The following is a 13,603-nucleotide window of genomic DNA, read 5'->3' as shown; positions in this document are numbered from 1 at the left end:
CCCAGGAGTTACCTGTGTCTTTGGTAGAGTCTCCCAGGAAGAAAGATAGAAGAAACCTTGCAGTGTGAGATTCCAGATACAGAACACTCCAGCACCAAGCACCAGTCATATCCCTAGCTTGTCTTTTGAGATCACTGCATAGTTAGTTCCAATTATTTTTCAGGGCTAAGGAGGGTAGCTCCAGGACTACGTAGCCCAGGGTCTATATGTCACCAGGGGAGCTGCTGGTCTCCCAATCTGTGCTCTGATATCTATCTGCAGGGGAGCGTGTTCAATGAATGCCATGCAAAGCAAGCATGAGGGCCATCAGACAGGGTGCACAGGGAGGGGTTCCATTCCATGGTGGGGCTGGAAGATCTCAGGAGGCAACATGGTGGATCACAGCTCTACACACATGCCTGGATGAAACCCTCCTTACACTACTTAATGGCTGTTACCTCTGGAAGCCCACACCCTCTCTCTGAATCTATATCTTTATTGATAAAATGGGGACGGCCACATCTAAAACTGATGACACCATCCTAATGGCAGAAAGCAAAGAAGAACTAAAGAGCCTCTTGAAGGTGAAAGAGGAGAGTGGAAAAGCTGGCTTAAAATTCAACATTCAAAAAACTAAGATCATGGCATCTGATTCCATCACTTCCTGATAAAGAGATGAGGAAAAAATGGAAACAGTAACAGACTTTATTTTCTTGGTTTCCAAAATCACTGTGAACAGTGACTGCAGCCATAAAATTAAAGATACTTTAATAATAAAAGACGCTTGCTCCTTGGAAGAAAAGCTATGACAAACCTAGACAGCATATTAAAAAGCAGAGATTTCATTTCACTGACAAAGGTCCATACAGTCAAAGCTATGGTGTTTCTAGTAGGTCCTGTACAGATGTGAGAGTTGGACCATAAAGAAGGCTGAGTGCAGAAGAATTGATATTTTCACACTGTGGCGCTGGAGAAGACTCTTGAGAGTTCCTTGGACAGCAACGAGATCAAACCAGTCAATCCTAAAGGAAATCAACCCTACAGTTTTCAAAAACTGTTACTATACTCGAGTTCTAAGATCTCTCTGTTTTAGGTTTTAAATTCCTACTAGCAGAACAAAAATTTCTGATTATATAATTTTGCAACTTTAAAGATGTGTATGTATCTTCACTACAATCTTTCCTTACATATTACTAGATAAACAGTGACCTCAAAATAACTGATCTGTCAATATATGAGTCTCAGGAAAGAGAGTTTTGCTTGTAACTACATGAGCCTCATCATCAAGGAAACCTCTATCCAATCTGGAGAACATTAGCGCTCGATGCCTTGTTGTTCAGTTGCTCAGGCGTGTCCAGCTCTTTGCCACCCCATCGACTGCAGCACGCCAGGCTCCCCTGTCCTTCACTATCTCCCTGAGTTTGTTCAAACTCATGTTCATTGAGTCAGTGATGCTACCTAACCATCACATCCTCTGTCATCCCATTTTCCTCTTGCCCTCAATCCTTCCCAGCATCGGGGTCTTTCCCAATGAGTGATCAGGTAATGATCACACAGATGAGAGAAGCTTCTGGTGGCACATATTTAATGAGAGCAGCTAAGATGAAGATTGACAGGTGCCTGATTTCCCAACTCAGTCTTCATCAGCAACACAATATTGTTTTCTTAGAAGATTTAAACAAACAAATTTCTTTCATTTCCAATCACGAATAGACAGAACAACAAGGAATTAGCTGAAGAAGAAAGTGCCAGCACAAAGATATAGCTTCATTTGAAAATAAGACAAAAGTGTAAGAGCTGAAAAATAATGATGGCTTCAACTTTTGCGTGACATTTCTCTACAGTAGCTGCATTTTAAAGCAAATTCAAAGCGAGTCCAACACAAATGAAAATCCAGATGCTCCTCTGAGCACACCCAGCCTGTTCGGCTGCTATCTTTTATGCTTGTCTGCTTGCATTCATTTCAAGTCATCTCAGTCCTAAGAAACAGAGCAATGTGGGCCTTGGGAGAGACGATGGGAGTAGCTCAGTGCATAGATCCTCTCTCCCTGCAGCTCTGATGTCTTTTCATGGTTATATAGGACATCTCATTAAAAACCCCAAAATGAAAAACACAATCAAAACAGACCACACTGCTCTGGGGGAGAGATTTTAAATGGGCCTTCCAGACCTTTCCTCCCTTGCTACCCTTGTCACTGAAGCGCTGATACTGCCAGGAGAATGACAATGACATCAGGGGACCCAGAGACCAGGAGAGTTTCTGAACTTACTTGGGGTAGCTGTGGACCCAAAGCCCCCGCTGGCCGAGCTGAATGGGTTTTTGTTGGCTGCATCCTGGCTGGGTTTTCCTCCGAGGCCGCTGAAGAAGCCTCCCCCTCTTCCAGCGTTTCCAGACCCAAACACACTGCCGCTGGAAGAGGACGACTGCTAGAAGACAAAAGGGACAGGAAGCCAGGGGGGGTGAGAGGTCACGGTAAAACAGCAGGCCCCGTCCACAGAGAGCAGGCGCTCACAGCTGTGCAGATGGAACGAGCGAGGGAACGCTGATCAGTGCTGGCGCAGATGTTCTAATGACCAGAGAGGAAGCTGAGCTCTGGATGGAATGATCCCTACAACCACACGTTCTCAAGTTATTCTACGTTGCCAGTTCTCTGAAAACATCACTTGTGGTAGGTGGGAGCCCGAACAGTTCACCTGCCCTGATTCCTGGGGCAAGGAAACCCAACCCTTGGGAGCTCCCCCAAATGTGAAGGTTTAAATACATTTCTAGGTTATGATGGGCATCACTTATTTTCATTCATCCTGCGTTTGGCTGAACTCATCAGCAACTGACTATCAGTGATTTACACTGTCTTTTCTCCCAATTTGTGCACTTTTATTTCATAATGACTTTCCCAGTGCTACAGATAAGCTTAAATTAGCTCCATTGTTGAAATGATGACCGCAGCTGAATTCTGTCCAAATCTGCAAATCTCACACTCTGAGGGTGCTGCTAATGTAGGGCGCATGCTGACACAAAGCTGGACCCAGCACCACATGTACTTCTGTTGAGGAACTAGTTCTTTAAGGAAGACGGGTGCTAGATTTGAGGGGCCATTAATACTAGTTACTCGCTGGCTGGTAACGAAGAATACAATGGGCCCAGTCGAGAGAATACAATGGGCCCATCTCTACAAAAACCCAGTAGAGATGGGCTACTGTGCGCAGGAACCTAACAGGAGCCCCCTTCTGGGGGGTGGGTAGGTGGAGAGGTGCCGAAGTCCCTCTTCTGTAAGATGGGGAAAATAAACTACTCACCTCCAAACACTGAGTGATATAAATCAGCTGGAAATGTAATGCCCTTTAGAAAAGTGCCTCAGATGTAGCTGACATGCTCAGAAATGGGTGCTGGTATTTCAACAACCACCAGCCAGCGACTGAGCACTTGTTCTGTGCAGGCACTTTCCTAAGGTCTTTACACGCAATCATTTAATCCCCCAAAGAAGCCAGACCTCTAGCGGTTGGTCCCTGAGACAGGCTCCCAGCGGGCCCCTGCTCTGGGGGGATGCAGTCACCGCCCGCAGTCTGAACTGCCCGACCAAGACTGGCCTGCAGGAAGGGGCCACCGGTGTGCTGCTGCCCTGTGACCTTGCTCACACAGCAGCTAGAAGAACACTTGAAGACAGCAGTCAAGTCGCTCCGCTCCTGCTTACAAACTCTGAAAAGAAACTACACACTTTGGCCCCGCCCATCTCTCAGCATCACCCTTTATCTCCTGCCTTCTTTCATGCCTTGAACAGGACAGGCTCATTTTTATCTGAGGGCAACCTACTTAGGGTACTTGCTTGTCTCCTGACCCCCCACCCCTGCCCCTTTAAACTTCTTTAAAAACAACAGAAACTGTTTACCACACCCATTTAATGATGACTGATTTTTAAAACTTGGAATGAAATCCAATCATAAGAGCACAGGCTTTGATAACTAGTGAACTGACTTCCAAAGGAGCGAAGACATGACAAATATGCATGTGTGTGGAAAACAGAAAATACCAGGTTTCTCAGCTGACTTCCATGGATCCAGCTGAAACAGGAAAACTGCCAATAAACAGACCGTTTTTTGCGCTATAGGAAAGAAAAAAAAAAAAAAACAAAACCCACAACAAAAAGCCCCACAAACCCCAGCAACTTCAGATGGTTCACTCTATTTTAAAAAATATGATTTAAAAAATAATGGCTATCTGTAGAAATGAGTAGAAGTGGGTAACACTTCACCGGAAGTGAATGTGAATTGACAGTTAAACTACATCCTCAGAAGTGGGTTAGAATAGCCCATTCATTTTAATTACAGTAAATAATAATAGTTTTAAGAACTTTAAATTATGGAAGATCTCGAAAGTACCTATGGAGGGGCACAATGAACCCAAGTACTCACCACCTAGCTTCACCCATGACTCACAGCCAGCTGAGCATCACCCATAGCCCCATGTTCTGCCCCTGATCCTTGATTAGTATGAAGCAGACATCTTACCATCCCATCCACTGTGTAAAGCTCCAAAACAGAAACTGTAAAAAACTTACCACAACCAAAAAACTAACAGTACATTTACACCATTAAAGAGGGAGTCAGTGTTCAAGATCCAGAATTTAAAAATTGCCAGAAACCCTGAGAATTTCATCCAGCCTCCAGACCCAAGCACCACTTCACAGGAAGGGACAGAGGAACAAGTTAATCAGAAGCTGCACCACAGGGATGCAATCAGAACAGGAGGGTGGCGATCTTAACAGGACCAACAACCTGCTGTGCTCAACAGCTGTATTCTGAGGAAAAAGAAGAGGAGGACAGACATGGAAGGGCAATCAAAGACCCTGAAGAGACCTATCAACCAGTCTCAGTGAATGAACCTGACTTGATCCTAAATCAAAGAAACAAATGTAAAAAGAGAGATTTATGAGACTTTCTCAGAAAGGCATTTCCGGACTATTGGACCTAAGTAAGCTTCCCTGAACACTACCACATCATCTTGTTCTCTTCACAGTACTCTTTTTGCTTTTTTTTTTTTTGGCCACGCCACATGGCACGTGGGATCTTAGTTCCCCGACCAGGGACTGAACCTGCACCCTCTGCATAGGAAATGTGGAGTCTTAACCGCTGGACTACCAGAGAAGTTCCTCTCCTCGTAGTGCTTAAAATTATCTGAAATTAAACTCTTAAAGACTGATCCCCCCACGTCCCATCAGAGGTAAGCTCTATGGACACAGCCACTTTTGTCTTTCTTACTCATTACTGAATTCCTGCATGAATGTTAGTTTTTCCAGCCCTGGTTCTCTACTACCATTTTAACAACACTAAATCTTTCAATCCATAAATATAGGATGTCCTTCCATTTATTTTGATCATTTTTTATTTCCTGAAATAGTGCTTTCTCGTATTCAAAGTTTTGTGCTTCTGACTATTTCTGATATTTTACTCCTTTTTATGATACTGGAGCAGAATTGTTTTCTTAATTTCAACTTCATTTTTGGATGGTGTGTTGCAAATGTATATAAATACAATTAAAAATTTATACACTGACCTTGCATCCTACAAACCTGCTGGACTCATTTATTACTTCTAGTAGTCCTTTAATGGATTCCTTCCGGATTTCTATATATATGATATTATCTGAACATATATAGTTTTACTTCTTCCTTTCCACTCTAGATACCTTTCTTTCATCTTCTTGCCTAACGGACCTGGCTAGAACCAACATATGCTTCTGAGGTCCATCCATGTGGCTGCAGGCCTTGTCCCTCCCCTTTTACTGCTGAGTAGTATTCCATTGTGTGAGGATGACAGGGTCTACTATTCTAATGATGAACATCTGGGCTATCGTAAAGCTGCTAGCAACATTCTGATACCAGTCTGCCTGTGAACATATACTTTCATTTCCTTTGGGTAAACACCTAGAATTGCTAACCATAAAAATTAGTGTATGTTTAACTCACTGAGAAATTGCCACATGGTTTTCCAAGTGGCCCCACCATTTTGCATCCCCACCAGCAGTGCAGTAAGAGACCAAGCTGCTCTACATCCTGTCCACGTTTGGTCTTGCTGGTTCTTCAGTTCAGTTCAGTCGCTCAGTCGTGTCCCACTCTTTGGAACCCCATGAACCGCAGCATGCCAGGCCTCCCTGTCCATCACCAACTCCCAGAGTCCACCCAAACCCATGTCCACTGAGTGGGTGATGCCATCCAACCATCTCATCCTCTGTTGTCCCTTTCTCCTCCTGCCCTCAATCTTTCCCAGCATCAGGATCTTTTCAAATGAGTCAGCTCTTCGCATGAGGTGGCCAAAGTATTGGAGTTTCAGCTTCAACATCAGTCCTTCCAATGAACACCCAGGACTGATCTCTTGCCGGGAGCCACCACAAGCCATCCCACCCATGACAAGGTCATGCGGAAGAGATCTGATAAGCAAGGCTTCAGGACTCGATGGACCCCCTAAAGAGCAGAGACATCACCTTGCTGACAAAGGTCCATATAGTCAAAGCTATGTTTTTTCCAGTAGTCACGTATGGATGTAGGAGTTGGATCATAAAGATGTTTGAGCACCAAAAAATTGGTGCTTTCAAATTGTGGTGCTGGAGAAGACTCTTGAGAGACCCCTGGACAAGAAGGAGATCAAACTAGTGAATCCTAAAGGAATTCAACCCTGAATACTCACTGGAAGGACTGATGATGAAGCTGAAGCTTCAATACTTCGGCCACCTGATGCTAAGAGTTGATTCACTGGAAAAGACCCCAATACTGGGAAAGAGTAAGGGAAAAAGGAGAAGGGGTTGTAGAGGATGAGGTGGCTGGATAGCATCACTAACTCAATGGACATGAGTTTCAGGAGACGGTAAAACACAGGGAAGCCTGCCGTGCTGCAGTCCATGGGGTCACAAAGAGTTGGACACATCTTAGTGACTAAACCTCAACAAACTTTTCAATTTCTTCTTTTATGGTTTGTGTTTTGTGTTCTAAAAAAATCTCTGTCTTCCTAATGGTTTCTTCACAATGACATTATTGACATTTTTGGCCACATTATTCTTTGGAGGGCTACAGAATGTCCAGCAGCATCCCTGGCTAGATGACTATAGTAGTATCCCCACTCATGAGGCTCAAACAAGTCCCCAGACACTGTGACTATGAAATTCCTTTGGGGATGGAAATAGACACCAGTTGAGCAGTACTGATTTACTCCAAGGTAGCAAACTTTTTTTTGCTTTTTTGCTATGGTTGTCATATATTTAATACCTTGTTATTAACTGCACAATACATTATTTCTCTTTATGTCACCAGTCTTTTTTTCTTTAGCTGCTTTAAAAGTTTTCTTTTTGTATTTGGTTTTCAGAAGTTTAACTAAATGTGTTCAAGGGTGGTTTTCTGATATTTATTCTGTTTCAGGGTCACAGAGTTTACTGCATTTGTGGGTTCCAGTTTTTCAACTTATTTGTTATTTAAATAATATTATTCAACTTATTTTTTATTTAAAAAAGCTTGGCCATTGTCTCTTCAAAAAATTTTCTTCTCTCCCATTCTGTCTCCTCTCCTTTCAGGACTCTTGATGACACCTTGCTGAATTGCCTTACGCTGTTGTACAGGTTACGAATGTTCTGTCCAGTCTTTTTTTCCATCTCCCTAAGCTTCACGACCAAGATAATCATGATGGTGTGATCACTCGCCTAGAGCCAGACATCCTGGAATGTGAAGTCAAGTGGGCCTTAGAAAGCCTCACTATGAACAAAGCTAGTGGAGGTGATGGAATTCCAGTGGAGCTATTTCAAATCCTGAAAGATGATGCTGTGAAAGTGCTGCACTCAATATGCCAGCAAATTTGGAAAACTCAGCAGTGGCCACAGGACTGGAAAAGGTCAGTTTTCATTCCAATCCCAAAGAAAGCAATGCCAAAGGATGCTCAAACTACCACACAATTGCACTCATCTCACATGCTAGTAAAATAATGCTCAAAATTCTCCAAGCCAGGCTTCAGCAATATGTGAACCATGAACTTCCAGATGTTCAAGCTGGTTTTAGAAAAGGCAGAGGAACCAGAGATCAAATTGCCAACATCTGCTGGATCATCGAAAAAGCAAGAGAGTTCCAGAAAAACATCTATTTCTGCTCTACTGACTATGTGGATCTGACTGTGTGGATCACAATAAACTGTGGAAAATTCTTCAAGAGATGGGAATACCAGACCACCTGACCTGCCTCTTGAGAAACCTATATGCAGGTCAGGAAGCAACAGTTAGAACTGGACATGGAACAACAGACTGGATCCAAATAGGAAAAGGAGTACGTCAAGGCTGTATATTGTCACCCTGATTATTTAACTTCTATGCAGAGTACATCATGAGAAACACTGGGCTGGAAGAAGCACAAGCTGGAATCAAGATTGCCGGGAGAAATATCAATAACCTCAGATGTGCAGATGACACCACCCTTATGGCAGAAAGTGAAGAGGAGCTAAAAAGCCTCTTGATGAAAGTGAAAGTGGAGAGTGAAAAAGCTGACTTAAAGCTCAACATTCAGAAAACGAAGATCATGGCATCTGGTCCCATCACTTCATGGCAAATAGATGGGGAAACAGTGTCAGACTTTATTTTGGGGGGCTCCAAAATCACTGCAGATGGTGACTATAGCCATGAAATTAAGAGATGCTTACTCCTTGGAAGGAAAGTTATGACCAACCTAGATAGCATATTCAAAAGCAGAGACATTACTTTGCCAACAAAGGTCCGTCTAGTCAAGGCTATGGTTTTACCAGTGGTCATGTATGGATGTGAGAGTTGGACTGTGAAGAAAGCTGAGAGCCGAAGAATTGATGCTTTTGAACTGTCGTGTTGGAGAAGACTCTTGAGAGTCCCTTGGACTGCAAGGAGATCCAACCAGTCCATTCTGAAGGAGATCAGCCCTGGGATTTCTTTGGAAGAAATGATGCTAAAGCTGAAGCTCCAGTACTTTGGACACCTCATGTGAAGAGCTGACGCTTTGGAAAAGACTCTGATGCTGGGAGGGACTGGGGGCAGAAGGAGAAAGGGACGACAGAGGATGAGATGGCTGGATGGCATCACTGACTTGATGGATATGAGTCTGAGTGAACTCCGGGAGTTGGTGATGAACAGGGAGGCCTGGCATGCTGCGATTCATGGGGTCGCAAAGAATTGGACTTGACTGAGTGACTGAACTGAACTGAAGCTTCATTTTAGGTAATTTCTACTGACATGTTTTCAAGTTCATTGTTCTCCTGTAGTATTCCCTCTGCTGTTAAATGAATCATTTTGGATACTGTATTGAAACTTCAGATACGAATTGACTGTTTTCGTAATTTCCATTTCTCTGCTGAGATTCATTATTCAACCATTCTTTTATTTTCCTGTAAACACCTGAGCACAATAGTTATTATACCTGCTTGTTCCAATACGTGGATCATCTGTAGGTTATTATTTTATTATTATTATTATTTTGCTGATTTCTAAAATATGATGGCAGGTCCCCGTTTTTGTTTTACCTCTTTATATGTTACAGAATTTGTTTGTTAAGGACAGTGGACTTAACATAGAAGAACAGTGTTGTGGTGACTGAAGACTGCTAATAATTTCCCCAGAGAGTGAGAGACCACTCTTTCATCTCTGTCCTAAAGTGAGGAGCTAATGGTTCACAGGTTTAGAATGAATTCACCCCAGGTAAGCCCAGCACTGTCTTTGCTTAGGATCTGGGTTATTTGTTGTGTACGTGCTGGAGCCTGGAGCCAGGAGGCAGCTGAGTTGCAGTGTCATCCTTGGATTAAACAGTTCTAGGGAGCAGGACGATGCAAGACTGCAAGTTCTTTCTGCTTTACTTCTTTACTCTTAGCAAAGGGTGGGAGGGGTGAATAGAGCAGTTTTACATTGAACCTGCAAGTCTTTCAGACTCCAGTCTTTTTTAAAGAACTTTATTGGGATATAATGCACGTACTACACAACTCACTGATTTAAGGTATAAAATTCAATGGTTATGGTATATTACATCTAAGTTTTAAAAACTGTGGTAAAATATCTATGACATATATTCTCATATACAGCTGAATGGCATTAATTATGTTCACAATGTTATGCAACAATTAATACTATTTCCAAAATTCTTTTATCACATAACCAAAATTCTATAACCACTAACTCATTCCCTGGTCCCTCCTTCCCCTAGCCCCTGGTATACTCTGATCTACTTTCCAGCTCTATGGATTTACCTATTGTAAATATTTTATATAAGTGGAACCATATAATATTTGTTCTTTTATCTATGGTTTATTTTACTTAACATAATGTATTCACAATTTATCTATCTGTGATGTGATGTGAAGAACAACTTCATTCATTTTGAAGACTGAATAATACTCCACTGTATGAATATACCATATTTTGGTTATCCAATCACCTATTGATGAACACTGAGCTGTTTCCATCTTTTGGCCATTGTGAATAATGCTGCAATGAGCATTGAGGAACAAGCGTCTGAGCACCATTTCTGGCTCATATGACAGAGCTGGACTATAAAGATCAGTCCTGAGTGTTCATTGGAAGGACTGATGTTGAAGCTGAAATTCCAATATTTTGGCCACCTGACACAAAGAACTGACTCGTCTGAAAAGACCCTGATGTTGGGAAAGATTGAGGGCAGGAGGAGAAGGGGACGACAGAGGATGAGACAGTTGGATGGCATCACCGACTCAACAGACATGAGTTTGAGTAAACTCCGGGAGTTGGTGATGGATGGGGAGGCCTGGCATGCTGCAGTCCATGGGGTTGCAAAGAGTCGGACACGACTGAGTGACTGAACTGATGACAGTTGTATGTTTAACTTTTTGAGGAACCTGTTTTCCATAACTGCTGTACCATTTTCCATTTCACCCAGAAATACATGAGGGTTCCAGTCTCTTCATATCTTTGTCAATGTATGTTATTCTTTGGTTTGCTTTTAAATTATAGCCTTTCTAGTGGATGTGGAGTGGTGCCTCATTGTGGTTTTGATTTTCATTTTCCTAACACTTCTAATACTATTGATTACCTTTTGTGTGTTTATTGGTCTTTCGTTTGCCCTCATTGTTGCCAAGATCTTCCTCTGGCTTCTTCTCCAGCCAGTATTCTTCCTTCAGCAAGGCCTGTCTTCCACTTTTCCAAACCCAGTCCTGACAGTTACTCCCAAAGGCTGCTGTACCATCAAGCTCACCTACAACTAACTCCCCTCTCTAGAAATCAAGTCAACAGCCTCTCTGCCATGCCTCGACAGGCCATGTGACAGAGTATATTTTCCAAAGATGGTCACAGTGATATTTCCAGACCTAAATGCTCTTCTAGAGCAAGAGGTGAAGTTTAGTCCCCTCCCCTTGAGCTTGGTGGGACTCTGTGACACAGCCTTGCATAAGAAGATGCAGTATAAATGATGCCTGCAACTTTTGAGGATAGCTTCTGTATGGCTCCCTTTTTCTTGGAATAGTCTTCCTTGGAATCCAGCCACATGGTGTAAGGAAGCCCAGGCCACATAGAGAAGCCACATGAAGACGCTGTAGCCATGAGTTCCAGTTAAGGTGGGAAATAACCACCAAGCCAACCTCCAGAGAATGCTACTATATTTGGAGGTAATTGGTTAAACAGCACTAGATAATTCTAACATTTGTAAAACTAGTGTGATAGTCATACTAACTGGATTTTTCTTGGTATTATGAAGAAAATGAAGTTCTATATCCTGGCCAGAATCTACCTTGTATCCTTAAATTCTGAGAATACCCCTATGACCTGAAAATTCATTCATTTTTATAACACTCGTCTTGTGCTACCCATAGTCTGAAGCACTGGGGATACAGTAATGACTATAACAGATAAGGCCCCTGCCATGATAGAAAAAAAAACAAAAACTGATTTGAATTTCCAGCCTTTCCAATGGCAAACCTAATTTCTGTGAAAGAAGAACATGAAGTCATGGTGGGGTGGGGGGAGTACCATTATGGAGTTTATCACAGTATGGGCTTTAAATCTCTTGGCTCAAATTGTGCCTGTGGGAGAGAGAAAAAACTTAGGCCTGTGAAAATCACCCAAGCGGCTCTAATGTGTTCATTTTCGCAACCATATTTCACCATGTAGTAACATTCTATTACAGGATAATCCAAGTTCATCTGCCCAATGGTATATCCATAACCATTTGAGTTGCTTCCAGGCTCTAGTTTTTATAACACTGTATCCCAGTGCACAGATGAGTTTATCTACAGAACAAACTAGGAGTGGAACTGCAGGGCTTTACCCGATCATCCCAGACTATTTTCCAAGGTGATTGTGCCAACATACAACTGACTAAGAGTACATGTAAGTTCTGTTGCTTTGCATGCTTGCTGGCATTTAGTACTGCTGGGCTTTAAAATGTGTGCTGTCTTCCAGGAGGGTATCTCTTTGAGGTTTTAGTTTGTGTTACTAATTCAGTTGAATATACTTATGGTCCTCTGGCTATCCTTTTTCAAAAAATATTTTTTCTTTTTCTATATTGTGGTAAAATGTATATAAAACTTATCATTTTAAGCTTCCCCTCCCCTATGTGTTCAGGGCAAGCAGCAGGCATGGGCACAAGCCAAAAGCCAAGCTCAGATAAACAAGGAGTTGCTCTGTCCCTGGCTGGTATGAGACAGGCACCACCAACCAGGTAGAGTGTACCATTTTAAGCATTTTACATGTATAATTTAGGCATTAAGTACATTCCACAAAGTTGTGTAACTAACACTATCCTTTTTTAAGAAGTCTCTCGTCCATTTTCTATTGAGTTCACAAATCTTATGCGTTCAGTTCAGTTCAGTCCAGTCGCTCAGTCATGTCTGACTCTTTGCGACCGCATGAATCGCAGCATGCCAGGCCTCCCTGTCCATCACCAACTCCCGGAGTTCACTCAAACTCATGTCCACCGAGTTGGTGATGTCATCCAGCCATCTCATCCTCTGTCGTCCCCTTTCCTCCTGACCGCAATCCCTCCCAGCATCAGTCTTTTCCAATGAGTCAACTCTTCTCATGAGGTGGCCAAAGTATTGGAGTTTCAGCTTTAGCATCAGTCCTTCCAATGAATACCCAGGACTGACTTCCTTCAGAATGGACTGGTTGGATCTCCTTGCAGTCCAAGGGACTCTCAAGAGTCTTCTCCAACACCACAGTTCAAAAGCATCAATTCTTTGGCTCTCAGCTTTCTTCACAGTCCAACGCTCACATCCATACATGACCACTGGAAAAATCATAGCCTTGACTAGACGGGACCTTTGTTGGCAAAGTAATGTCTCTGCTTTTGAATATGCTATCTAGGTTGGTCATCACTTTCCTTCCAAGGAGTAAGCATCTCTTAATTTCACGGCTGCAGTCACCATCTGCAGTGATTCTGGAGCCCCCCCAAAAGAAAGTCTGACACTGTTTCCACTGTTTCCTCATCTATTTGCCATGAAGTGATGGGACCAGATGCCATGATCTTCGTTTTCTGAATGTTGAGCTTTAAGCCAACTTTTTCACTCTCCACTTTCACTTTCACCAAGAGGCTTTTTAGTTCCTCTTCACTTTCTGCCATAAGGGTGGTGTCATCTGCATATCTGAGGTTATTGATATTGTTTATGATGTTCA

The 13,603-nt window shown here is 42.7% G+C and overlaps 1 protein-coding gene and 1 non-coding gene across 3 annotated transcripts in view; both read right to left on the bottom strand.

Annotated features, from left to right (window-relative positions):
- Window positions 1–13,603, bottom strand: part of NUP214 (nucleoporin 214) — an 88,554-nt gene that overhangs the window by 10,580 nt on the left and 64,371 nt on the right. The window contains exon 31 of one of the 2 annotated variants that reach the window (XM_040225408.1): window positions 2,250–2,406. In XM_040225408.1, coding sequence (XP_040081342.1) covers window positions 2,250–2,406 — 157 coding nt within the window. The remainder of the gene's footprint in view (window positions 1–2,249; window positions 2,407–13,603) is intronic. The other variant, XM_040225409.1, reaches the window with a different exon arrangement.
- On the bottom strand, window positions 12,542–12,674 carry LOC120852357. The gene has a single exon (XR_005718537.1). It is a non-coding gene; the product is annotated as a small nucleolar RNA SNORA48 (small nucleolar RNA).

This window comes from Oryx dammah, unplaced genomic scaffold, assembly GCF_014754425.2.
Source record: "Oryx dammah isolate SB20612 unplaced genomic scaffold, SCBI_Odam_1.1 HiC_scaffold_25, whole genome shotgun sequence".
NCBI classification, from domain to species: Eukaryota; Metazoa; Chordata; class Mammalia; order Artiodactyla; family Bovidae; genus Oryx; species Oryx dammah.
This window is presented reverse-complemented; position numbering and strand designations above follow the sequence as displayed.